Here is a 27,130-nt window from a genome sequence, read left to right on the forward strand (position 1 = left end):
CACTCAGATAGCTCTCTGTTTTTGACACCAACTAAAGCGGTGTCTCAGAGCGATGGAAGAAAAAAGTAAAGCAGAATGAAACTCCTGCTTGGCTGCAAACAGGCTGATTGTAAGCAGATGTCTGATCAGTTCTTCACACAGAACTTGAGTCGCTTTTGTTAAACCGATGTGTGCACATCTTTATATGCACGTCATATATGTGTATGGCTCCAAGCCATAAACACGTCCTTGATCTCAGACGTGCACGATCTCACTGCATGAAAGTAGCAATTATCCATCACCCTCAACACTAATTATGTCATTAGAGAGGCCAGTACAGAGCCGGTTGTGGGTAATGAGGAGTTTCGTGTGCGACATGTTTCCCATAAAAAAACATAAAAGGTCTTTGTGGAAAGTGAAAAACCTAAATTGACATCTGATGCATGGAAAAATTATAAATCAGAGGTGAAAGAACATTAAATTTATTGTTTTAATGTGCGAAATATTCAGGAATGAGTCTAAATTTGCATCTCTGAATGAAGTTCTAAAAGAAGCCAATAAAAGATGTAGTGTAAAATAAAGATTCAACAGCTTCTTCTGAAGAGCTGAGAACTTAAAACCTAAAAAAACAATCTAACAAAAAATCAGCATCAACATAAGGAATTTAATAATAGCAATTAAAAGCATCCTTTCACATACACCACCTTACCAAATAAAAAAATCCTCTTTGTTGCATAAGAGAAAAAAAAACAACCCATTGTAATGACTTGTTTTATTTGACCTGTAGTAAACACTCACATTGCTGATTTGGTCCTGCGTTTTCTTAATTCTCTGCATCTCTGGCGTGTCTGCAACCACGCTGAAACCTTTGCCTTTATTCTTCTCAAAGTCCTCCTTGTAGTGAACCTGCACAACAAGATGCAAGAGAGGAAGAGGGATGATTAAAACAAGCAAGTGTGGGACATAGTTTTGAGGAAACGGCTCTGATGCATGCGAGTCATTCAATGCAGAGCAGATTATAATTTATGGATGCTTTGACCTAGATTCTTTCAGCATAAGAAATTCATCATAAAAAGGCAATACTTGGGATTAGCCTCCACCTTACTGATCCAGAGCATATTTTAATGGGTTAGTTCTGGGGTTTATGGAGCCCATAAAACACTTTTATAGATGCAAGAAAAAAAGGTGCTACTGTTGGATTTACACCCATTAGAGGAGCCAACAAGAAAAAACAAAACAAAAACAATCCTGCACCTCAAACCTAACAGCTCAATATACAAACCATCAGCTGTTTACCAGAAACAAACAAACTACTTAAATTGTTCGATACAACTATTATTACAGCTGGATTCTTTCTGCTACTCTCAGGTAATCTGCTATCATTCATTAAACTTTTAAATGTTATCTATGCTTAAAGCCTCCTGATTTAGCCACATTTCTTATCAAAAGTCTTTGAGACATTAAAGCAGCTGGAATACAGCGAACAAAGCGCTCGACTGGGTCCTCTAGCAATGACCATGACCACACCTTAATTGCAAATGTCTTCTCCTTTAAAGGAGAAGTTCGGTTTTTTACACTTTAAGCCCATTTTCTGTAGTGTCCAGGATGAAATCGAATGATCGATACCAAAAGTTTGACAATTGCTCCTGTCTCTGCTTTTTGGCTCATTTAGAATCACCCCCTGGCTGCTTTAGAATGGCTTCCATAGAGCATGTCCGATAATGTCCTTAAAACAACCTTAAACGTTGTTTTTTTAAAATATGCTACTCACCGTGTCGTCAGCGCTGTTCAATGACGTTCCAAAAAAAGTTTCGTGAAGAAAAAACTTTCCTGTAGTGTTTTATTTAGCATTTTGTAAATCCCATTGAGTTCTGTAGGAATAGTCAATATTCCCCTGCCACCGGAAACGGAAATGGGGCCTGTCTACACAGTTGTAGTCTTTTCGCTTCACTCTGTGTACTCCGACGTCGAGGTGCTAACGTCTCTGTTAAACACTTTAAAAAACTCTGAAAATGGAATACGAAAGGCGGATTCTTGATTCTCGACGTCGGAGTACACAGAGTGAAGTGAAAAGACTACAACTGTGTAAACAGGCCCCATTTCCGTTTCCGGTGGCAGCGGAATATTGACTATTCCTACAGAACTCAATGGGATTTACAAAATGCTAAAAAAAACACTACAGGAACGTTTTTACTTTACGAAACTTTTTTTGGAACATCATTGAACAGCGCTGACGACACGGTGAGTAGCATATTTTAAAAAAAGAACGTTTAAGGTTGTTTTAAGGACATTATCGGACATGCTCTATGCAAGCCATTCTAAAGCAGCCAGGGGTGGATTCTAAATGAGCCAAAAAGCAGAGACAGGACCAATTGTCAAACTTTTGGTGTCGATCATTCGATTTCATCCTGGACACTACAGAAAATGGGCTTAAAGTGTAAAAAACCGAACTTCTCCTTTAACAAATCTTATAAAGAAGGCCTAATGTTTGTGTTTAGATAAAAAAAAAGCTAATATTAGTGCAATTTATTTAATCTCATTTACTATATATTGAAAGTTGGAAGTAAAGCAGTAAGAGTCACTTTTGAGAAGACTTTAATATTTAATGCTTTTCTTTAAGATCTGACATATTTGATGATCTAGACATTGTTACTGTTGGCTTAGTCTGACATTACAGCACACATTTGGTTGTGACATTTCTGTTAAAATAGGAAGTCTTGCGTGTTAAAGTAGCAATTTCTGTTTGGCATAAATGTAGATAAGTCAGCTGTGCAAAATAAGGTAGGCCCTGCATTATATCGCTTTAGAGTTTCTGTGATGACGTTAACTTCCTGCTTGCACAGGAGTGTAGGCCTTCCATACAGGACATGTTGGCAACCATATAAGGTCAAAAAGAGCGGTAGTGAGTGACAAACTGCATTTCTGTGTGTGTGTGCGGGTGTTTCCACACCACCCACCCATTTCTGACCCTCAGGGCAGAGGAGGAAACGTCCATGCCTTGCAACACCAACAATAATACAACCTACAACCAATGAAACCTCCCTAACAGCCCAGGGGCTGGTCTGGAGAATTCAAACCCCCAAAAAGCGAGAGAACCATTTAAAGCTGAAACAGGAAGGCATGGCCAGGTGTTATTTTTGAAACAGCCAGTCTCGGTCTAACCTCCCTGCAACGTTAACCTTCTTCCTGCCTCCAGTTTTCTGCACCAGCCCATGAATGAGAGACTGCTGCTGTTTGTAACCAGAAAGCAAAACGCCCCTCCTCAGATGTCGTAATGGTGTTAGAAACAAAGACTGTTGACCAAGCCTTTAATCTTCTGATGTGATGAAATGAAATGTGTTGATGAACAGAAACAGCAGATTATCAAACCCTATAAAAAAAACGACACACCCATTTCTCTAGAAACAGCGCGGCGCTGATTCCTCTTTGCCCTTCAGTCTTCCTCATCCGATTTAAATTTCTCGAGCTCATCTCCTTTGTCTTTCGGGGGCCTACACCCCTGCTCTCTCTGCACCAATCACATTTCTGCATTCTATCCCCACCCACTGGCCTCCCGCTTTAATAACCCTTTTTCATTCATTCATATTTTAAACCTTTATCGGCATCAAACTCCTCCCTCGGACCTAAAGCTTTTCATCTCATCGTCTCTGCCTCCTGTAGCTCCCTCCTCCTTGGGTTTTGTTTCCATCCCCTCTTTCAACCTGCACACCTCCTTTTACTGCGTTGGTGCCTTCCTGTCTCTTTTTCATTTTGCCTCGTTCATTGCTTCGTCTCTCCTCCTCAATTCATTCAGTCCAGCTTCTTTATTTCTCTTCTTCTGTGCCCTTCTTCTTTGAGTTTTCCCCTGCAAAGTCTCATAATGAGGTGTGACAAACCTCTACCCTGCTGCCATAGCAATAGGGTTCCTGTAGCAACACAGCACCGTGAACGGAGGGCATGAGAGTCTGAATACAGTCACTGTTTTCTGTGAGGTCTTTCAACTTTCCTACAAGTCAAATTATGGCATGGGCCTTTTGAATAACTTAGAAGAGGTGCTATAATGTTGTTATTCTGATATTTCTGATGTTTTTAAGAGAAAAAAAAATCTCTTATTTTTTTAGGACAAATGTATTATTGACAAGTCAACAGAAAATATTTTTTTTTTTTATGTTTATGCTGGAAGCATTTCTAAGTACTGATTTGTGGAACACCAAACATCTACACAATACGCATAACCGAGTAGCATAACCTTCATATTTGCTTTGTTTATGATGGATTGGGCATGGATAGGAAAACACCATCTGTCCCTCAGTCATCCCCCTCCCTATATGATAAAACCCCCTCCTCTCAGACTCAAACACCCCCCTGTCTCATCTGTAGTGTCTGATAGTGACATTTGGATTAAACCTACGCTTTGATATCCCCGCCCTCCTATTAGCACAAACACTCTCTCTTGGCTGCTGCGTGCTGAGAAAACAATCGTCCCTCGCAGCTTCTTTCAGTTCACCTTTCCCTGCTTCTCTGACTACATTGATAAAGCCTTCCTATAGTCAGAGGTAGTTTTTTTTCTTCCTTTCATACCATTCATTATTTAGAGAACCATTAAGGAAAGTGAAACAGAAGGAAGCCTTAAAAGTTTTTCAATGCCAAAATAGTTTGGCACCAAATCGTCAAGGCTTAATTAGAGCCACCAAGGCGGAGGACATAAAATGTTCAATTCAGAAAAATATTCCGGTTTGTCTGTTCCAGATCCCTTTGATCTTGCTGTATAAATAACAGTTTCAGATTCCTCCTGACCTCCCGATCAGGAATCGTAAGGTCGGGAGAAGATCAAACATGTTTGAAATTCAGTCGGAAGTGGTAAGGTCGCATCCCAGCGTCGGGCCGCATAGTGTGAGGACACGCATCGTGATATGTGAACTTTTAAACCCTGCGGTTTCGTCGTACAATTTGAGCTGTAGCTGCGTGCAACGATTGAAAATATCGCACAGTGTATGCCCGGCTGAAAGGAGGCAAGCTCGACTTCAACCATGTTCTCATGACAAAGACAGGTGCTTCTAAATGCCAATTCAAAAACCAAAACGTAAAGATTGACACAGAGCATAAAAACTGGATTTACAGGTATTGAAAACTGGCATGATTGTTGTCAATCTAAAGCTACGCTCATGTACTGTATAGTATGAACATTGTATTAATTACCGAGCCAAAACCGGGTGGCTTACAGCCGTTCTGTCTGTGGCTCTGCCAGGGTGTTAAGGAAACAAAGTTAACATTGGCAGCAACTGAGGGTTTACTCTAATTTTCGTCTTGAAAATATTCCACCGTTATGGAAATTTGCAAAGACTTGACAGAAAAAATAACAATAGCCTTAGCCCAGAAGCTGACTAAAGAAATTATCATTAACTGTAAACATTTCACACTGAACCTCTCCAGTCTTCCCCCACCATCTTGGATTTTCAAACTAAATACAAACATGACCTTTGCCTGAAGGCTAGGTTTTAGTCTAGTACCTCTAATGCACCAAAATCCCAGAAATAACTAATTGGGCTATCACACAGTTTAAAAAAAACAAAACTTTAAAACCTTTACTTTTTTTAACTGAACTTAGGTAATAAAATTGACTTTTTAATGATTTTCTAAATTACTGAGACACTCTTGGAAAACCATGTCAGCTCCCTAATGCAACTAACTGAACAATTTATAGACAAACATTTACAGGATTCAAACAGATTCCCCACAGTCGTCTAGATCTCCTGAAAGGGGGCTGGGAGTTGCTACTGTAGATGGGTTCTCCTGTCAGAGTGTGTGTGTGTGTGTGTGTGTGTGTGTGTGTGTGTGGTCGGGTGACAAGTCTGTTAAATTTTAATATAACTCAAGTAGCAAGCATCAAAACAGTATGACTAATAGGGGAATCATGTGGTAATAAATGCTTTCACAGCAGACAGACCTTGGACAACAGGTGTGGTTTTTGTCACGTCAGCCCATTATGGCTGATCAGAGCAGATCAGGAAATACAGATGAGCAAAACAAACTGAGTGGGAATGTGGTGAACAAAAGTAAACACTGAATAAAAAGTTTTAAACATCCTACAAAGCCTTTAGGAAAACCTAAAAAAGTAATAAGCCACTGGACTGGAAAAACAATGAGAAAATCGAATCAGAAAACCATAAACATTCATCTGGAATCCACATTGAAAAAAGACAAATAAAAAGAATAAAGCCAAGGGATTAGAATCCCAATGACAGTAAAAGCAGCGGGAAGTAAGCCACAGTCATCGACTTCAATTCCCATGAAAAACATACACATATTCCCTGGCAGCTAAGGTATGGATGAGCCTGATTGAAATAAGCAGCTAAAAAGGAGGAGCTTCCTGCCGCGTTCTTTAAGTTCAGGTAAATAGGCTTATATCAATCTGGACGGATTAGCGTTGCTCTGGCTCAGTGGGGAACAAGTGATGCACCTCAATAATGCAGACTAAATTAAATAGGAATAAATGGTGAAACAGGATGAATGAATGAACCTGAAAGAGCTAAAGAGTAGCCCCCATTCTAGTTTCACTTTCAGAAAGTCATTTTATTTTCTAAACATAAAACATTTACTTTAATTAGTCAATTTAAGCTTCTATAGTTTACCTCAGTATCTAAAAGCTACAGATTTGTTCAGATTCTGTTAAAACGGAGGCCAGAATATCTCCTTTTGGTCTAAGCCTTTAACTTTTAATCAAAGTTAACTTTTAACATGAGAAGACACTTTTCCAGTTCTGTGAAAAAGCATTGGTCCCCTTATAGGATTGTTTTTTTTTTGTCTCCCCTAAATACTGCAAACCCAACTAATGTTAATATGGGACTAAGGTAGAAAATGTGGGTTTGTCCTGATACCCTCTCATTACAGGCTCTTACTGTAAAAATGACCTTTTCACATGCAAACTGGTTTGTTGGGATACAAAATGGAATTTGCATTTCCTCTAATCCTTACCCAGTAGTTAAAAGTTGTTTTATGATGATGTGAAAAAAATACATGGGGAAAAAAAAGGGCCGATACAAAAAAAGGGTCAACATCATCAAAACACTAAGTTGAGATATATATATATATTTTTTTAATGATCTGCTTTAAAGTGCACCAGAAATTAAGAAGACACCCTGCTAAGACTAGAGATGGTCTGTTGGGATGCACGCATAGATGCATTTTTCACAACAGATAAAAATCTGGTTGGTGTTATTAAAAGATGATTAAAAGATGATTAGTAAAGAAAACTTTCCGGGGCTTAAAGAGCTGATTTACCTGACTCTGCATCTTGGTCTGCTGTTTGAGGCGAAGGTTCTCTGGAGTATCAGCCACGCAGGTGAAGTTTGTCTTGGGGTAGTGTCTGTAACATAAACAATGAGAACAGAGGTGAATAGCACTGCAGACGCCGGCTTCACCTCTGACACACTGCAAGCTTTAAACATTTTAAACCATGCAGCGTGCAGACTGTGGCCCCAGTGTGAAGGTGTTTGTTAATCAAGGTGGTCCTGGCGTCGACTTAGCAGGGCCTGTATACAAAAAGCATGTCTGCATTAACTATGGTTTGTCAGTGAGAGGCAAAGAAAAAAGCAGAAACACAGAAAACGGAGGATTGTTATTTGGGATGGAAAGCCTCAATGTTCCAGAGTTTGGATACGAGCAATAGCACGTGTAGAAAAAGCTTTTCAGGATTCAGAAGCAGAGAAATAAACTCACACACTCATGAGCTCAGTGCTGTGGGGATAACAGGGAAACAAACAGCATGAAGCAGACATAGCAACCAGGTCAAAGGGACTATGTGAGTAACGTCATGGACGTCTCCCTTCAGCTGATAGTGGATTTAGGTTTGTTTTTCTTAATATTTTAGAGCCATCTTCCTCTCTTAGTGAAGAAGCTGCTCATTCGTGTGTTTTATTCACACTAAAGCACATCTAGTCTTTCTTAAAGACAGAAACCTAATTCCATTAAGTGTGAAAAAGGATCCTTCCATATTTTTTTGGTTGAGTCATCATCCAGCTTTTATTCTTCACACTGGCCATGGATTGGCTGAACTGCCATTAGTAGGGAGTATACGTGAGGCATTAGACAGTCTGATTCTATACTGGAAGCTTTCAAGTTAATGCAACCCAGGGTCAACAAATAATGCCGTCTGCCAGTTCATTCTGTGCTAAAGGCAGGAAAACCACATGGTGCCGGTCCAGTGGGAGATGAAAAACCCTATCAGTATGTCCAACAGCTTACTTGGACTACATTTCCCAGCCTGCCTCAGGATACTGGGTGCCCCTTATATTCTTTACATGCTACCAATGCCTCTGGGTGGCCCACTTCATCCATATGTTTGCAATCTCCTTATTAACATTCTTAAAAATCAACGAACGTTGGTCAGAATTGGACAAAATTGTTTAAAATCTATATTTTTTTAATAATAATGAGAGTAGAACTAGAAATGTGATTTTTCTTCATAGCAGTTTATGACCTTGTGTCTTTGCTCACTGTCCAGCGCTAGTTTAGCTAAAGACTCCGCCATCTGTAACATTCAGATGTGGTGTGTGAGGCTATTAGAGGAGGTAAAATCAAACTGTCCAGAGTACAGTGCAGCTCTCTCATTAAGCTATCTAATCATAGAAGCACTGTGACATTTTCCTACAGGGACGCAGTTTATGATGGTGTCCTGCTAAAGTATAATTGCCATGTTTTAAACTGCCAACATCTGGATACTGGAGATTTTATGTAATAAACCAAAACAAACGGGCCACAAAAATATGAGCTGGAATACATTTTTTGTTCTTTTATCTGGCCAATAACTAAAAGATGTGAAGAGACCGTTATGCCTCCTTTAGTAAATACTTTTGAGAGGCTGCTTTCTGCTGCACTTACAGCTGTGAGAGCAGCCTTGTATGCATATAGATTTCATTTTCTTTCCATAAAGGGTGTTGATAAAGATCACAGTTAAAGTCTTGCTACAAATTCTGAATTAGGATTTAGATTTTGACCTTTCGGGCACATGAATTATACTATTATCTAAACCTGACCCTGTCTAGTCCATTCATCCACAGCCAGTGTGATTAATGTATGATGCTCTGCTAAGACTATGATGCAGCTTTCTTTGATTGAAGTGTACAGAATCAGGGAAACACAAGTTAAACAATTAAACCCAGTTTGGTTACGCCTAGTGGAACAAAATAGCAGCATTCCTATTGCATGATGCTGCTTCCACCTTATTTCATAATGGATTTGCAAATAGGCCAAAAGATGTACTTTGGACTTGGCACCTTCTCCCACATGTTTACCGTGTCCCTATCATGACTAGCTGCAAGTTTTTAACAGGACTTTCTACACCTCACTTAATTGAACTTCTTGCCCCCTTCTTTGACAGATAGAATCGTCTCGTGAAAAACCAATAGTTGACAGATTTTTTTCACCTCAGCTGTGGATCTCTGCTGTTCTTGCAGAGTTACTAGGGGCTTCTTGGTTTCTGTTCAGATGGTCAGTTTTAGCTCTAGAGGAACATTTGGTTGTTTAACTACCCCCAGAGTAGCAGGAAAGAGGTTACCTCCCCCCAATATATCTACAACAGAATGGCACAATGGGGAGGACTCCATTGATCACACCTTTATGATCTGGGATTGTAAGAGGTTAATGTTTTCATTCCATGTTTCTTTCTCAAGCAGGTTTTATGGTTATTAAAAGGTTGCATGAAGACAGCAAAGGGAAAAAATACTCTGGACTATAAAAGGTCTCTGATGCCTGCTTGGCGGGGATAGCCTCATGGTTTACAGTGGTGTTATACCCTCACATTTTCAGATGATTGATTGTACAGTGTTCTGGAACATGGGTTTTATATCCTAATCCTACCTTATCTTCACATTTTATCCCTGACCTTTCTGGTTAAAGAGATAAAGAAACATCTTTCATTTCACTTCAGTTATGTTTTAGTTAAATAATATGAAAACTTCGGAGAGCCTTGGTACTTTTTTTTTTTTTTTTAACAGTACTGGGTGGAAATGATAGACTCCTCTGGTAAGTATAAATAATGGAGGAACAAAGACACCCTTGGGAGTAAATGTATATGAGTTTGCCTTCATGCCTGTAAGGTGGCAGTGTTTAAGAGCTACAAAAAATAATATTTCTAGACCAAATTATATCAATAACCCAAACTCCTGGTCGACATGGGGAGGATTTTCTGTGAATCACAGGGACTAAAAATCCAGACATGGCGGGTGTGTCGTCGACCTCATAATCAGCATCTGGGCTCCTTCCAGTTCTGATGCATCTTTGGAGCCTGCTGTTACACTCAGGAGACAGTAAATTGCTATGTAAGCCTACAACACCCTTGTTGCAAATAGTCATACAATGCGTGAGCACTCCGTTTTGTGTTCCGTTACTCATTTGCACGTTTATTTAACAGTAAAACCAAGTCACTAGGAGACTCCCATACCTGTGAGTCAGAGCACTGGGCTAAGTAGAAGCACACGGGAAACAGTGGTGCATTCACTAAAGAGAGTGATAAAACAGAGGGGATGCAAGAATGACAGAGGGGAGGGGGTCATGCATGTGTAATCACACACACACACAAATGAGAGGCCTACTGTGCAGGAGGAGAGGCCTGTTTGCAGGAAGGAAACAGGAGATGGTGTGGTCAGCTGGACTCAGACCTGGAAAGGGTTTTTTTAGATCATTTAGCCACATCTCATCTACACAGGTCCACAATACTGAGCAGGGCTGACTGGGGAACAACATGCTAGGGAATATGGAATAAATTAACAGTATCTGCTTTGAAATGACAGAGAGTGGGATCTTCACTTAATCTTCAAGTCCTCTTTAGAAATTCATACACTGGATCCTTCTGCTGGTTGGTTTCCTTTAAAAGTGGGAGGCAGCCACCAACAAAGCGCTCAGAGCTGCACCACATCATGGAGGAGCTGTTTATTAACAACTGCCCACAAACAACTGAGGATGCTGTAGTGCGTCAGAGTATCCGAGGACACTGTAATCGACAACAATAAATCAACACGTCTGTGACACGTTTTCATTAAACCAAATCGATCCAATCGATTCGATTCAATCGTCCAGCTTGATACAGACTCCAAGTCATTAAGGTAGTTCATAACTTCAGACAGCCTCCAGTGGAGACTACTGTGAGATTTTTCTAAGTCTGAACTTCTCCCACAACCCACGGTGACGGTATTATCTACCCTGGGATGGGACTCTCAAGGAAGAGGGTGGGAATACAGTAAAAACAAACAGCGCCTATATCAATTACCAAGGTCAAACATAACGGAGTAATGATAAAGTAGTTATCCCACAGAGGGACGAGAAGAGAGCGTAGCCTGCATTCCTTTCCTGTAGCTGCAGCCTCTTTAGCTGATTATGTTTATTCTCAAAAGGCTTATATTAAACAAACAGAGGGAGGTATAATAAGCACAATCTAAAGGGCCCTGCTGCCTCGCCAGGAGACGGGCCAAATGGGAATAGATTTCTTTTACCTTTGGAGAACTAAGCTTAGATCAGGTGATGTCTGCTGGAATTTAACACTTTTATACGAATAAAGGTTTGTAGCATTGTATTTAAATACGTAAGAGTTAGAAATATACCTACTAAATATGGCGTGTCTGCAAACACCAGGCCTGTAATAATGGAAATGAAAACAAAATGCATACTAAGCATAAAAAAGGTTTGGAAGCAGAAATGTTATGACTGAATCCTGTTTAAGTCTGAGAGTTGAAGCAACCTTAATGACACTGAAATGTTTCCTACTTCACCATTCCCCAGTGATCACCTACCTGGATTATTTTTTTTATTCATTTCTGACAGGGTGAGATGCAAATATACACGAATGTACTTTCAAAAAATAAAATGAGAGGATTATTATGTCTGACATCTGTACCAAGAAGCTGTACTTTTTCAACCAACATTTGTGATTTATACTCTTTAAAAATCTGAATTTTTCTCAGTTTTGTTCATAATAATGCTGTTTGTCTTTGACAGTGAAAACAGTGCTTTCTGTTATGAAAATGCACTTTTAGCAATGAAATTCACGAAGCTGAGAATAACCATTGTTTGGACTCCCCAGTCACTGCAAACTCAAATCACAGGTCGGATGGTCTATAACTCCACACTTCAAGCTTATATATCTAGATGCTACATGATAGTTTGTAAGAGTTTAAACCGGAAAGATAAATGAATTTGCAGAACGCTGCAAGTGTTCTGCATTTATGAAGCACTCTAAATAATCAGATAAGGCACTCACCCATTTTTACTTTCCCCACCATGGTTAAATGGAAGTTCTTCATAAAGTTAAAAATAACACAATGAAGAATGCGTGGTTTTCTTATGAGCTCGACCTAAAAAAAAGGATATTACGCCAAAAAAACAAGCAAGTGAAAAAACCTGATAAAGCTTCTGGGTTTTAAGGTATAAATTAATTAGTTACAAAAGCTAAAACAGCTTTAAGAATCTTCCAGAGATTAAATCTTTTAATAACTAATTCAGTCATCCAGTTCTGATGCAAGGCCACAAAAATTAAATAAAAAAGTGGAGCCTAAAACAGTATCTAACAACACTATTCAGAGACTTAAACCTTTTTATATTCGTTACGACTACAAACATTCAAAATTGCTAAGATTTTATGCCACTGATCAACAAAAAGCAGAATCATAATTGTAACGCTGAAGGGAAAACAGATCTTTATCTGCAAAGTTTCCATATTGTACTGAGATTATCAGTGATCATCAATGTACTCTCCCCATATCTAAACCACTGGCTTGTAGCTCTGAGTGAATGTTTACGGTCATTAACCTTTCGGACGGTTAACCATTAACCCTTGTTCCAATTCCTCTGCAACCAAATTCTGCTTTTCTGTTATGATTCTACTGTATTTATATTTTGAAAGGAGTATTTTTAGGCTTTCATTCAACAGCGGCTCTCTTCTTGAAACTGTTCCATATAAATAAAGATTCGTAGAATCCATGAGCAAGTAGTGCCTCGTCAGCAGATCCTCTACCTGTGCCGTGGATGTCTGCAGCTCCTCCCAAGGTACTACCTTACTGAATAGGACTCCATTTTGTCTGAGCAAAGAGGTTTGCAGTTAACCTGATGATTGAACGGTGCTCCATGATGGTGGTTTTATAATCAGACCATTTTTAGTGATATTCAGAGTATTTTACAGAAAACAAAACAAGCATAACCTTCTCTTTTACTTTAGTTATTCACCACTGTGTGTTGGTCTATCAAAGAAAATCTGAATAAAATACATTTCTGTTGCGACATTACAAAAAAGGAAAGAGTTCAACACTTGTTAAAAGAGCGACTAATCTTTAGTCATATATAAGTGGGGGGGGGGGGGAGCATCATTCCTCATGTTCGTCTCTGAAACGCTTCATTACAGGAGAGATATTCTACGTCCAACAGCCGAACACAAGCTGGCTGCCAAACTTGGACGTTTTTTTTTTTTTGCCGGGATCAAACTGACATTACTAAGACGACGTCTCTTCTCATTTTTCACTCAATAAAATGGCTGCTCAGCAAATGAGCTTGTCAGGACATGAAGCAACGCCTCCTTCCTGTGTTCCCTCTCGGAATATGCACACGCTCACAGACAGGCGGAGGAGGAAGTCATTATACGTAATATGAGAGGGGAGGGGGATTCCATGGATTCCTGATGGGCCTTCAGCAGCACTGGAGCATGAGGGAACATGTTCGTTTCTAGAGTCCACCTCTGTCACTGCAGAGGAACTTAAGGAATTTCCTTTGTTGATGCCCCCCCTCCCCACTGAGAAGAGGGAGGAAGGGAGGAACTTTCCCACACCACCCACAGCCCTTTGCTTTGAGGGGGGAGCTAGATAGACACAGATAAATAGGAGAGGATGAAGAGAGGGGCCGTCGTTGGGTTGCAACATGTGCACCCACACAAACATTTGGAGTCCCCGATTTCAGGGCTGTGGACTAAACTTCAGTCTGATGCGACCCACTCTGACATCCGCAGAAAGAGGATTTAGATAGAACTTACGCATTGCAGTATGGTCTCTTCTCGAAGCCTTTGTAATTCTTCATGTTTAGAGTCATTTTGCAGACCTCGCAGCTGAAGCATCCTTTATGCCAGTACTGTCAGAGATAGAGAGGACAACAGGTTAAAGAAGGGAGGAGGTCTCTGCAAGTTCCTAACGTTTTACACAAACAGCATTTGGATACAGAAAGAAAATTAAGCAATTTTGCACTGGGTCATACTGAAGTGATGCAATGGGATCCTGTGCAGAATGGCATTTAAAAAAACACAAAGAAACCAAGTTCCTCACTGGCAGCAACATGAAGCTGAATGAAACCGGTTAATCTGTATTTGATAACACATCATGAGCTTCTGCATTTTCACAACACTTTTTCTGACACCATGCAACTTTTTTCAAGTTCAATACAGATCTGATTTTAGACTAATATACACACTGTTGCATCTTCTTCCAACCCACACACACCATGTCCTTTACTGGCATTGGCTCTGTCTGTGTGGCCTGTGGTCTCAAATGGAGATTGAAGGAAAGAACCAAACCATTGAGCATGAAGCAATGATGTGATCCTGCTGTCATCGAGGAGAGGGAGGGGGGAGCACAAAGACAACAAGAAAGAAAGGGAGTATTTATGAACATGGCCTAAAGGCACTCTGCCACTCCATTCTTTTTTAACTTTTTTTAATCAACAGGAACACGAAGATTAAACAGAACAGTGAGTAGAAAGTAGAAGCTGGGATCCACATTTTGAAGGTTTCAAAGGACAATAAAAGTCAGACACAAAACCTGGCATGTCCTGAAATACATTTATAGAACAGCATGTGAAATCTTGGTGGAGGAGTGCATGAAACTTCAGGGAGAGCATCTGATGACTTCAAACTCTTTGTGAAGACAAGTCTTTCTGTTGGGTCTGGATGGAAGGACCACCCAGGTGGTATGCACGGACAGTTAGCTAGGGTGTGCATATGTCTGGATCTGCAGCCCAGCACTACTGTACTGGGGCAAAGAGAAAATGCCAGAAGTTGAAACAGGGCCATGGCTCGGGTAAATAGAGCTGTGATCCAAAGCCGACACACTGAGCTGAGCCTTGAGGTTAAAACTCCTCATTCTACTACAACCAGGCTGGGCCTGAGGGAGCTGCAGGTAGATTCATGTTACTCTGCAGCTCTTTCTCTTCATGTCTGCATTGCTGTTTGAAACCAAGTGCTTTGGAAACCACAGAAAACATTTCGTCTTCTTCAAAGAATAAATCAACAAACAAATCTATACAAATAAGGACCAACTCATCTAAATGAAATAGATTGGCATTTAGCATCGTCAGTAGAGACTTTGACATTTATATGAGCCAGGTTAAATATTAACTCAAGAGGAAATTAGAGTGCAAAGCTACAGAAGTCAACTATATAGCAGAGTATTCCTTTGGCTTACCCAACCAGCTAATCCACATTCCTGAATCCAGCCAAGCCTGACATGGATAGACCGTCGTTCTCAGATGACAGGTAAATGTTGTTTCTACCAAACCACAACTTCTCCAATGAATAAATCATTAGTGGGCACAAGACGACCAAAATTCACGCATGGAAAATTTGCCTGCAGATGGAGGAAGTAAAATTCTACCATTTGTCTGCATAATTGGGGGACTTTTTGTAAATATCAGTTTCAATTTTGGCTTCAAACCACTGCAAAGATCATTGTGACAGCCAAAAAGGTTTTTTTGAACATTAATGCTGTTAGCAAGATAATTTATTTTGACAAACAATGGTCTTCAAGTGAACTTTTCAGTCCACTGGACATTCTCTCTTTTTTCATTTTGCTCCAGCGCTATGCAGCTTTAGCATTTTATGAGCCTAAGCCCTTAGCAGCAGCTATTCACATGCAAGTGTCTCCAGCCTGAAGCTTAACAAAAACCACAGAGATATATTCCAGCTGAAAAGATCCCTTTAGTTAATTTAATATAAAATAATGAATTGTTGCCCTTTTAAAAAGCTGTTATGATTTCCTAGCAGTTGAAACATTTTAAGGTTGGAAGAGGCCGTATGGCGCAGTCCCCTCTTTCTGTTACAGACAGAGGGCTCATTAATTTAAGAAAGGGACAGGAAGATGCAAATTCTTTATTGAAGCATGCAGGGATTGGCCTCTCTCGCTTTGAGCCATTAGGATGCAGTAAGAAAATCTGAAACTCCTAATAGCAGAACCTATTGATTACCTTTGGATTTAGTCCTTTTCTAAAGAAAATTCTGTTTTACTTAATTTTTTTCTGTGTATGCTTTTGTAGCTCTGAGAGGAAATCTAGGAGCTGCAATGTAGAGCATGATAACAGCATTTTTTCCAAGTTTGGTTGCAATTCAACGCAGTTGGAAAGATACACTGCTTTATCTTTAACAGCAGTGCAATTTCAAATCTTGTACTGTTCAACATGTCAGCCAGTGAGTAGGATGGTATAAAATCTTTAAGCCGGGCATACACTACTATTTTTTTTTGCCCTTTTCAGGCCAAATCTCCAGTCGTACAAGAATTTTTTGATAGGGCTCACTTTCAGCCTGACGAAGGGCGATCAGCCACTCACGACCACCTCACAATCAGGAATCGTAGAGTAGGGAGAAAATCAAACATGTTGGAAATTCAGACAGCCGTCTTTGGCAAAACGCTCAGTGTGCATGCAAAAACAAGAATTCTTCTTATTCTTCTTCTTCATCCCAGAAGAGAACACAAAAGCACGGTCGGGGTGCAGGTGAAATCGAGTTCTTTCTGTAAAATTGACAGACAGTAGTAGCCATGTTTACTCAGCCATTTCTTTCTGCAAATACGTCGTCACCTTTTCTTTTTAGGGCATTCAGCACACAAAATTAAACAAATTGCCAAGGCAGCACGTTTCTCTCTAGGGATCTTCATATTCCTCTTTTATTTGTTTGGCTTCCAGATAAACAAGTCAGAGTAGCTACATCTCACTGCGTGATTTTTAGACGTACAGTGTTAGCAGGTAGATCGCATCAGAGCGTTGAGTCGGACAGTGTCAGGACTGTGTGATATTTGAAAACGTTGTATGCCTGGCTTTAGATAAACTCCTGCCTCATTGTACAGTGGAGGATTCCAGTCTCCATAGCCAATTACAGCCATTTAAAGCTCTTACCAGTGGATTCCAGCAAATTTTTCAATGTCAAAACTGTTTTCCAAACCCAAATTTGAAGAGTTCTGGTCCTTTCTATAGTAACCTTCGGTATACATCTATGGCAGGTATTTAGTTAGAGGTCACGCTTTCAAATGAGGTAAAAAGGATGAATATATCCAGTTTTTAGACACTGGTATGGGGATGAATTAGGGCTGGGCGATATAAAGAAAATCTAATATGATATACACTCACCGGCCACTTTATTAGGTACCCCATGCTAGTAACGAACTGCCTCAATTCTTCGTGGCATAGATTCAACAAGGTGCTGGAAGAATTCCTCAGGGAGTTTGGTCCATATTGACATGATGGCATCACACAGTTGCTGCAGATTTGTCGGCTGCACATCCATGATGCAAATCTCCCATTCCACCACATCCCAAAGATGCTCTATTGGATTGAGATTTGGTGACTGTGGAGGCCATTTGAGTACATTGAACTCATTGTCATGTTCAAGAAACCAGTCTGAGATGATTCCAGCTTTATGACATGGTGCATTATCCTGCTGAATGTAGCCATCAGAAGTTGGGTACATTGTGGTCATAAAGGGATGGACATGGTCAGCAACAATACTCAGGTAGGCTGTGGCGTTGCAACGATGCTCAATTGGTACCAAGGGGCCCAAAGAGTGCCAAGAAAATATTCCCCACACCATGACACCACCACCACCAGCCTGAACTGTTGATACAAGGCAGGATGGATCCATGCTTTCATGTTGTAGACGCCAAATTCTGATCCTACCATCCGAATGTCGCAGCAGAAATCGAGACTCATCAGACCAGGCAACGTTTTTCCAATCTTCTATTGTCCAATTTCGATGAGCTTGTGCAAATTGTAGCCTCAGTTTCCTGTTCTTGGCTGAAAGGAGTGGCACCCGGTGTGGTCTTCTGCTGCTGTAGCCCATCTGCCTCAAAGTTCGACGTACTGTGCGTTCAGAGATGCTCTTCTGCCCACCTTGGTTGTAACGGGTGGTTATTTGAGTCACTGTTGCCCTTCTATCAGCTCGAACCAGTCTGGCCATTTTCCTCTGACCTCTGGCATCAACAAGGCATTTCCGCCCACAGAACTGCCGCTCACTGGATGTTTTTTCTTTTTCGGACCATTCTCTGTAAACCCTAGAGATGGTTGTACGTGAAAATCCCAGTAGATCAGCAGTTTCTGAAATACTCAGACCAGCCCTTCTGGCACCAACAATCATGCCACGTTCAAAGTCACTCAAATCACCTTTCTTCCCCATACTGATGCTCGGTCTGAACTGCAGGAGATTGTCTTGACCATGTCTACATGCCTAAATGCACTGAGTTGCCGCCATGTGATTGGCTGCTTAGAAATTAAGTGTTAACGAGCAGTTGGACAGGTGTACCTAATAAAGTCACCGGTGAGTGTATTTGGGCTATATTGCGATACACGATATATGTCACAATATGTTCAAATTACCTTCAAAAACAATACAATGCATAAAATTGCACCGATATACTTATTTAAACCTTTGGTTTCAAATTTAAAACATTTTACTTTAACCAGTTCAAAGCTTTTCACCGATATTACTGCCACATTATGTCCTTCGGTGCAGCTATTAGACCTTTAACAAGATCCCAGCAAACACGCAATGCTACATAAAGTGCAAAACAAAAAAAGTTTTTTTTGAGCAGAATGAAAGGAAATCACCTCAAATTACAAAAACAAAAGTGGAAATACTGTCTAAATATTAGAGTATAATCAGAGCATCTCCTGCCTCTTTGCATTGACCTTTACATGCTAAAATTGAGAACATTGCCAAGTTTAGAGAACACCTATAAAACCTCTGAACAAAACCTCATCCCATCACAGGTATTAGAGCATCTAAAAACATTTAAATAACATAATAAATAGCACTTGTGATTCCCCTCCATCTCTTTCGGTTTCTCTCATATGGGATCGCTTTTTCAAACAAAGAAGCAGGGCTTACAACATTCTTAATTTTCCAGAGGATCAGAAGTCGTAGAATAAATTTGTACTGCTACCTTTTACAGCACGTCTTACAAACTACCTTCCTCGGCGTAAAATCCAAACCACTGCCATATATTGCTTAGCTGAAGCACCTGCTGTTGCCATATTTTATTTGCCGGTTGCTGTAGTTTTCGTTCCGCGCAGAAAAGAATCCTGTTTGGAGGAGGGGTTTACGATGCATTCAAAGTGTGTGGGAAAAATAAAACTCTCAGTGAAATAGATGCAAGCGGCTTAATGTCGAACAAATTTGTACTCGATGCTTGCGATAGATTGTTTTTAACTACCATGCGTGGGAAAACTCAAGATACATCCAGTATAATCAGTATATCTCTCACCCCTGGGAGGAAATCCAGACGTAAAGCGACTTCTTCTTACTACGTTTGTTTCTCCTTAATTAGCAAATGCAGGGAAATTCTTCAATTACATAAAATACTTTTTATTTCCAGACTGTATAAAGTCCTATTTTAGGCAATAGTTGGGAACCAACTACTCCTTACAAATAATTCATGGTAAAAAGAAAAAAAAAAAAACTTAAGATATTTGATCTCTCCTCCAGTGCACATGTAAACATTATATATAAAAGAAAAAAAGGCCTTCATGCTTATAATTTGTTTAAAATTGATAATCTTTTTCGAAGTTATATTAATATTGATGATTTCTATAACAATAGTTCATTCATATCCTGCTCATCGAGTACCATGCCACGCTGTAAGGCCATCTACATTGCCAAAAACCACAAGTAACCTCTCAGCCTATGGAAAACACCGAACACCTTATATAAACAAAGTTAACCCTCATTTGGTTCCACTTGGCCAGGTGGACTTTTTAAAGCTCACGTGTGCAAACATTAGAAGGATTTATGTTAAACATATACAGTATATACAAAATGTTTATTTTGTCTGTAAAGGTGTGTTCAGTGTTAGAGTTACAGTACAGGCGACAAACAAAGAGGTGGAAATCTGATACATCCTAAAAGTGTGTCAATGGGGCCATACAGCTGTTAGCCTTGTCTAGTTCCCGGAAAACATTGCTCTTTACTGCCAAGCAAGGATCTGACAGTCAGCTGGAAAAATGAGGACACTGCAGAGATGGAGCCCTAGAAATGAAATACTCATAAAAAAAACACATCACTGTATGCCTGCAGCTCAAGGGCAAATGTGTAAGCACGCTTTTGGTTAGGCGAGAATAAAACATGAAAATATACATGAGCAGGACTGTATGTAGGCTAAATGTCTCATAGATGCATGAGTGTCCATGAGGGTCCAGGCCTTTACACAAGAGAAAATGCTCAATCAGCATCGGGTCCATTTCTCACGAGGATAATCGTAAGTAGTTCAGGAGGAGGAGCCCCAGTCCTACAGATCGCCAAAAAAGTTCAGTCTTTGTCAAACAATAAAAGCTAGTTAGTGAGTACTCAACTTAAACCTGGTTTCCAACATCAAATTAACAGTATAGGATTTTAAAAACATATAATCATCTTAAACTAAAACAATATAAGCCCACAACCTGTTCTGATAACATTTACTCTGGTCTTTTTAAACCATAATATTGTTTTATGTCATCAGCCCACAACTGACTAACAGATTGTAATATTCAAAAGGGCAAATAGTATAGAATTCACATATCTAAGAATAGCTTAGTTATCACCGGTATCAGGAATGGGCCATGTTTACACGCATCAGTCAGCTTAGTATAGAAATGTGAATGTTTCTGCAGATTTAGCTACTACTTCAATAAACATCAACAATCATATCCAGAATGTTACTCATGTTTTTAACCCTCCAGATATCCACATTTTCTTTTGCATTTCATACTATTTCTTTTGACACCTTTACTCTGCATTACAGACCTCATTACTTCTCCCATAGATATTATGTTCCTCTATGGCTCTTTATTATTTACTCATTGAGTGCATGTGCAATATCGTACCTTTGATCACATTAGTTTACTAATAAACAGAAAATAAACTTTGGAAAAGAGAGATAAAATATAAAAAGCCAATTTGTTGCAATTATTTAATTATAAGACTTTTGTATGCAAGCAAAGCGAGTTACTAGTGTAGAAATGTGCGAAGTACCTGAATAGGCCCCCTTAAAGACTATTATAACCTATATTCTTTCAAGAGTAAATAAAAGTACTTGTAAACTGAAGGTCTTTAAACATAATCATAGCTTCTCTCTACAAGTTTAATGTAATCAAAAGGGATGGCATGTCTTAAGATGATCAAAATACATCTTGCCTTTTTAAAAAGTGGTTATGAGCTACTGAATCAAGTTTAAAGCACATTTACAATATCTTACACAAGGTCTTTAAAGTAGTATCCAAGTCAGCTATAGTCAAAAAGCTAATTTTGTTAGACTGCACCTGGTCAGATTGAAGACTAAAAATATCCCTGACTAATGTATGAGGAGTGTTGACCACTTCCTATGTCATCATGTGTATAAGGTCATTTTAGTGGCTGACACTAGCGTGCAAGTAAGTTTGTCTAAAGACTTCTACATCTGGATAGCTCTAAAATGGGTAATAAAAAAGATATTGCTTGTTATTCAGCTGCAGGCAAACTGTGATTTACAGACATGCCTTGGTAGAGATAAGCTGGAAATTGATTATTCCACCCTCTTAGATTGTGTGCATTAGTGTAAAGTGTTCAAAAATGTATCCAAACAAAAAAAACATGAGAGGAACCTAATTAAAGTAAAATACCACAACAGTTCTCCTTTATCATTAAGTGAATCAAGCTCAACGAAATGTTTTCTCTCAACTATAACTGTCTTAGCACTTTTATCCCATATTTGCATTAAAAAAAAAAGACAAACAAACAAAAACATGTAAAGTGGTTCCCCTTTATGAATCTACCCACCTGACCAGTAACTGTAGAGTCAACGCCTCAGGGACTCTGAATGTGATGCGAGTCACCAGAGGAACATGCCTGCTGGTTGCTGCAGACGCCTCACCTTACTGGCTTTTGGAGGACGTGACTCAGCCCTTTAAATAACCTGACTCAAAATAGTAAAGGTTTACAAGGAAAAACGTGTTTCTAAAAACAGCTCCTGGTTTAGGTCGTGCAGAACAGTTACATTGGCTGGCAGGTCAAAGATAAATTAGATGACTCCTCTATAACAGCTTTCTGATCAATACCACAGTGGACTGGTTTTTAAGATCTCCTTATTCTGCATTAGTGCACGCACAAATGGAGGGTATTATATGGTGAAGAATATGCTGCAAAAGCTGAATACGGCCTGACATTTAACCCTTCCTAGCTAGTTTCCTGCGATTGAGCAGAAGCAGCACAATAGAAGCTGATATCTAACAGGGAAACCTACAGCAGCAACAAAACAGAGCAAACACCCTGGCTAAGAATGGGCCCACGTTAGCCACAAAGGTGGAACAAAGGATAGAGTGCCACGTTGACCCCTAGACCACTTTGTATGACTTTATATGTTCCATGGAGAGACTTTCTTGTACCTTTTTATCTTTTTTTGGTGGTCAGAGGGCCCGGTGGCGCCAGTGTACGGCAGCCTCGCTTCTGTCAGTGAGCCCCAGGGCAGCTGTGGCTACAATGTAGCTTGCCACCATCAGTGTGTGAGTGTGTGTGTGAATGGGTGAATGAATGTAGTGTAAAGCGCTTTGGTCAGGTTTCCTAACTTGAATAAAGGCGCTATATAAGTACATGCCATTTACCATTTACCATTTACCATTTTTTTCAGGGCTTTCTTGAGGAGATATAAGATATTAAAGAACTTCAAGGCACAAAAAGGAGAACCACTTGTTTATACTTTTGATTGTTTCTTAATCAAAAATATGTTAATTTTTTCCCCATTAGTCTTTGCTCATGTCAGCCTGTTACACAGACAATGAAGCTACATTTACAAAACTGTCAAAGGTAAGAATGACTTTTTTGATAAACTTGGACTAGTCCAAGACGATCATGGAGGTGAAGATACCGGATTATGACGTCCTGTGTTTACATGTGGTGTTCAGGGGTGAAGCCAGATAAACATGCTGCCAAATTTCTTCAAAACCGCCTTCTACCAGCTTATGGTAAAGAAATAAACATTCAATTTATAGGGAACAGCTTTGACCAGTCAGTGTTTAAACTTCTCGCTGTGCCCTGTGATAAAACCAGACATTTTAGGGGGAGCTTTCATTATGACACACCTTTTCAATAACCATGTCGACTAAATAAGCATTGTGATATGTCACACCTGTGAGATGGATGGATAATAGCGCTGACCGACATATTAAGACAGAATTGGGAACAATATTTAGTAAACAAGCCTCCTGTTTGCTAGAAAAACGAGCATAAACTGAAGTGTGATGTTCATATTCTTCTGCATTTTCTGCTTTTAAAGCAATTGAAGCTTTTGAGTAATGCAACCAAAAACAGGAACAGATGCTCCTTATTTGGCCTTTTCTTACAGTTTTAGTTTCGTACCAAACTTGCTCTGATTTAAAATAAGCCAGGAATCCTAATCTCTTATATTCTTGAAGAACTAACTGATTCAAATGATCATGATCAATGGCCATAGGGTATAAAAGCTGAGAAAAGTATTTCATAATTTAGCCCCATCATTCATGAAAATAAAATACTAAAAGAAGGTATAATGGTTAAGTATATGGGTAGGAAATTGTTTATAGGTAGAAAATGAAAGGCTAAATGGAAGCACAGGGGTAGTAAATTAGAGAGCCAATGGGAAGAGATTCAATGTTTCAAAACAACCTGCCAGTAAAAAATTAGAGTCTAGAAAAAACATTTTAACTATGTTAGGTGTGGAGACAAGAATGTTTTAACTTTTTAGTTGATATGCCTGGTTTATGACTGAATGGTTTTAAGGTCAGATCGGATAACGGATTAAAAAAAGAGAAATAAATGCATATTTGTAGAACGTCCTGGGAAAAAAATAGAGGTGTAAAATAAGGAACTGAGAATATGCAGGGGAAGAATGCAAGAAAAAAAGAAAACAGTCTGCAGGGATATAGCTTTAATTTTTATGTAAATCTCTAAAAAAGTTTAACTTAAATGGCAAAAGTATTTGTTTTGAAGAGATAAAAAAAATTACTAAATAATCAATAAAACAAATTTGTCATATTACTTCTGAAAGTTCAGTGAACTTTGTGTCTAAAACCAACAAAACCTCAACCTCGATGGCACAAACCATGCAAGAAGCAGCAGACTTTGTTTCCTGCTCTCCAAGTAGAGCATGTTTAGGGGAAGGTGCAAATTCTTTAACAGCAGAAATAAAATAAATAAAATAACTTCAGGCTTTGATTCACCAGCTAAACTTGTTATACAAATTGTTGCACAAAAGCCAGAAGTGTTAAATAAGATCAAGCAGTTGTTGCAACTTTAATTTAAATATACTAAGAGAGCCAACTGAAGAGCAACATCTCTTTTTCTAAATCTACACGAACAATGAAAGTACAGCAGCTACACAAAGTATTTTTAGACCTCTAAAAACGAAGCAGGTTAACCAACCAGGAAGGCAGTAATCTGTCACACAACGGCCCATTTATAAAATTAGAACAGTAATAACGCATGCAAAAGATGTTTTACAGAGTTTTAGCAACCTGCATGCCACTTGAACCAAATGCAGTCAATAAGTAGTAATATTAGGTAAACAGACCCACGGAGTGTAAGACAGGCTTTAAACCAAACTAAACCATTTTTGTTCATTAGGTATTTATAAAACCTTTTGATCTAAATGTAGAAAAATTACATTTACACATAATAATGCTCTCACACAGCCCTTCAGCTGAGATTTCCTGACCATGTTACACATCTCACTAAGTGCGCTTAAAATGAAGCCGCAGAACTGGCAGCCATGCTCCAGATAATAGTATCTAAATATGTTTTTAATTACTTTATGCAACAAGCTGTTATAAAGGCCTAAATGAAGGCTAAACGGTTGTAAAGAAGAGCCTAGACCAAAGTTCACTTCCTGTGTCCTCTCAGCTTCCCGCTTTTTTTTACTGGGTCCAGCACTGCTGCATGTTTGGGATCACAGGGGAAAAAAGCCTGCTCGTTTAACTGCTACAAAAACACATAGTCAGGTGAAAATGGTTGTCAGTGGAGTCTGAATTAAAGCAGTAGTGGTGGAGAATTAAGCTCCTCCTTATGTACACCTGAGCTCAGCAGATGGAAATCACTCCAATTTCTCAGCTATTACTGCTTTAAAATAAAGATGGAAATTACTTTAGCTCTTACAAAAAACTGGAGGCTGTATTTGTAGATCTACAAGGGTGATGCTGATACAGAGAGGCAGAAGGAGTCAACATGTGGCGAGCTAGCTGGCTGGGTGGAGAGTAGAGAGATGGCACTGCACGCCTGGAACGGAGCATGTTACATGGGAGTGTCTGTCTGCTGGAATGCATTCTGCCTTAGGGCAGATTCCTGAGCACATTCAGGCTCTTCTGGCAAGTTGATTTCTATCAATCCCCGCTTTGTGACAAACCAACATCACTTCTCTGAAGATGTCCAATCTGCCTTATGATATGGAGCCTCTTGTGGGTATGGAGGGCTTTTGAGGTAGAGTAAACAATAGGAAACTACAATTCGTGTCCATTCTGAAGAAGAGTAATGCATCCAGTCCAGGGATGATGTTACTACAGATAAAGTACTGTGGGAGCCCTTTCCCCACCTTTCTCGTCCATCAAGCCTGACAGATAAGCAGATCTCAACAGCCATCGATTTATCTACGGTTTTAAGTCACTAGCCATTGCACAAATTATCTACTTTATCTATTAAAATATTCAATGGATAAATAAGTAAATAAAACTATTTATTCTCTGAAAATATGGAAATACTAAAAATTATGTTGATTTTTCATGAGGCAAGCCATAAAAAACCAACCCCTCCCTTCCTGGAAAAAAGTTATCCCCCTCCTTTGCTATTTTATTATGTGAGATTTCTATCTTGCATAATAAACTTGCTTAGGAACGACCAACATATTAGAGGGTTGCACTGACGACTCATAGCAATTATTAAAAAAAAAACTAGTTGCAGCACCAATTGTTTATTATTTCATTATAAAAGATAGACTGGGAAAAAAGTTCCCTAATGGATCAAGCCCCGCCTTACGTTCCCATTAAAATCTTAGTCTTTCCATAAAGAAACTTACACCAACAATCCAACATGGTGGTGGTAGTATGATGATCTTTCTTCAGAACCTGGACAACTTGTCATAAATCATGGAATTAATACTGCGCTCGATCAGAAAAATCCTGGAGATCAAAGTCGACTGGTTTGTGAAAATGAATAATTTAATTAATAATAATTTAACCTGAATCCACATCAGGAGTGTCCATTCATCAACATGTTTAGACTCAAAGAAGTTTAGAATCAAAGAAAAATTTTTTTTTTTCCACCTTTGGTGGGGCTTTTTTTCACAAAATACTTTTTGCAATTAAACTATGGCTTGTAAATGAAGCCACACACGTGACGATCGACTTAAGTCTGGTTTATGCTCAGAAACCAGGTCGTATGCGTGTTTGTCGCAGTTAACGCAAAAATGCCCCCCACCTCCTCAAAATTGTAAGTGACCGCAGACTAGAGACTGACACGGGAGTGGATTTTCACTCCTGTCCCGTCCCACTCCCACAGAAAAAAATGGTGTCCCGTCCCGATCCCGGGACGGAGTAGAAATCTAAATCCTGTCCCGTCCCACTCCTGGTGAAATTACTCCCACTCCCATCCCGCTCCCATTCAGAATGACTCCCGCTCCTGCTCCACTCCCATTCTTGTTGTTTTTGAGCGCGGGTTAAAAACTCAGAGCGGAAGTTACTATTGGTTTGCTCCCGCTCCCGTCTGCTCCCGTTAATGTTTAATCCTGTACCGTCCCAATCCCGTGATCGTTACTAATACTGACTCCCATCCCACGGGAATCCCGTGACCTGTGGGATTCCCGAAAAAATGTCAGTCTCTACCGCAGACAGACCACAGATGGTGTCACATGGAGGAGAGAAAGGAGGCCTCTGATTGGTCTATTCTACATCCGCTCTACTTTATGCGTATTTC

The 27,130-nt window shown here is 39.6% G+C and overlaps 1 protein-coding gene across 1 annotated transcript in view; it reads right to left on the reverse strand.

Moving 5' to 3' along the window:
- lasp1 (LIM and SH3 protein 1) overlaps positions 1–27,130 on the reverse strand; it is a 37,996-nt gene that overhangs the window by 8,717 nt on the left and 2,149 nt on the right. Inside the window, exons 2-4 of the mRNA XM_038284028.1 lie at positions 13,970–14,064; positions 7,240–7,324; positions 778–885 (exon numbers count right to left, since the gene is read on the reverse strand). Of these exons, the coding sequence (XP_038139956.1) occupies positions 778–885; positions 7,240–7,324; positions 13,970–14,064 (288 nt within the window). The remainder of the gene's footprint in view (positions 1–777; positions 886–7,239; positions 7,325–13,969; positions 14,065–27,130) is intronic.

This window comes from Cyprinodon tularosa, unplaced genomic scaffold (assembly GCF_016077235.1).
Source record: "Cyprinodon tularosa strain WSP-4 unplaced genomic scaffold, ASM1607723v1 ctg105, whole genome shotgun sequence".
Classification (NCBI taxonomy): domain Eukaryota; kingdom Metazoa; phylum Chordata; class Actinopteri; order Cyprinodontiformes; family Cyprinodontidae; genus Cyprinodon; species Cyprinodon tularosa.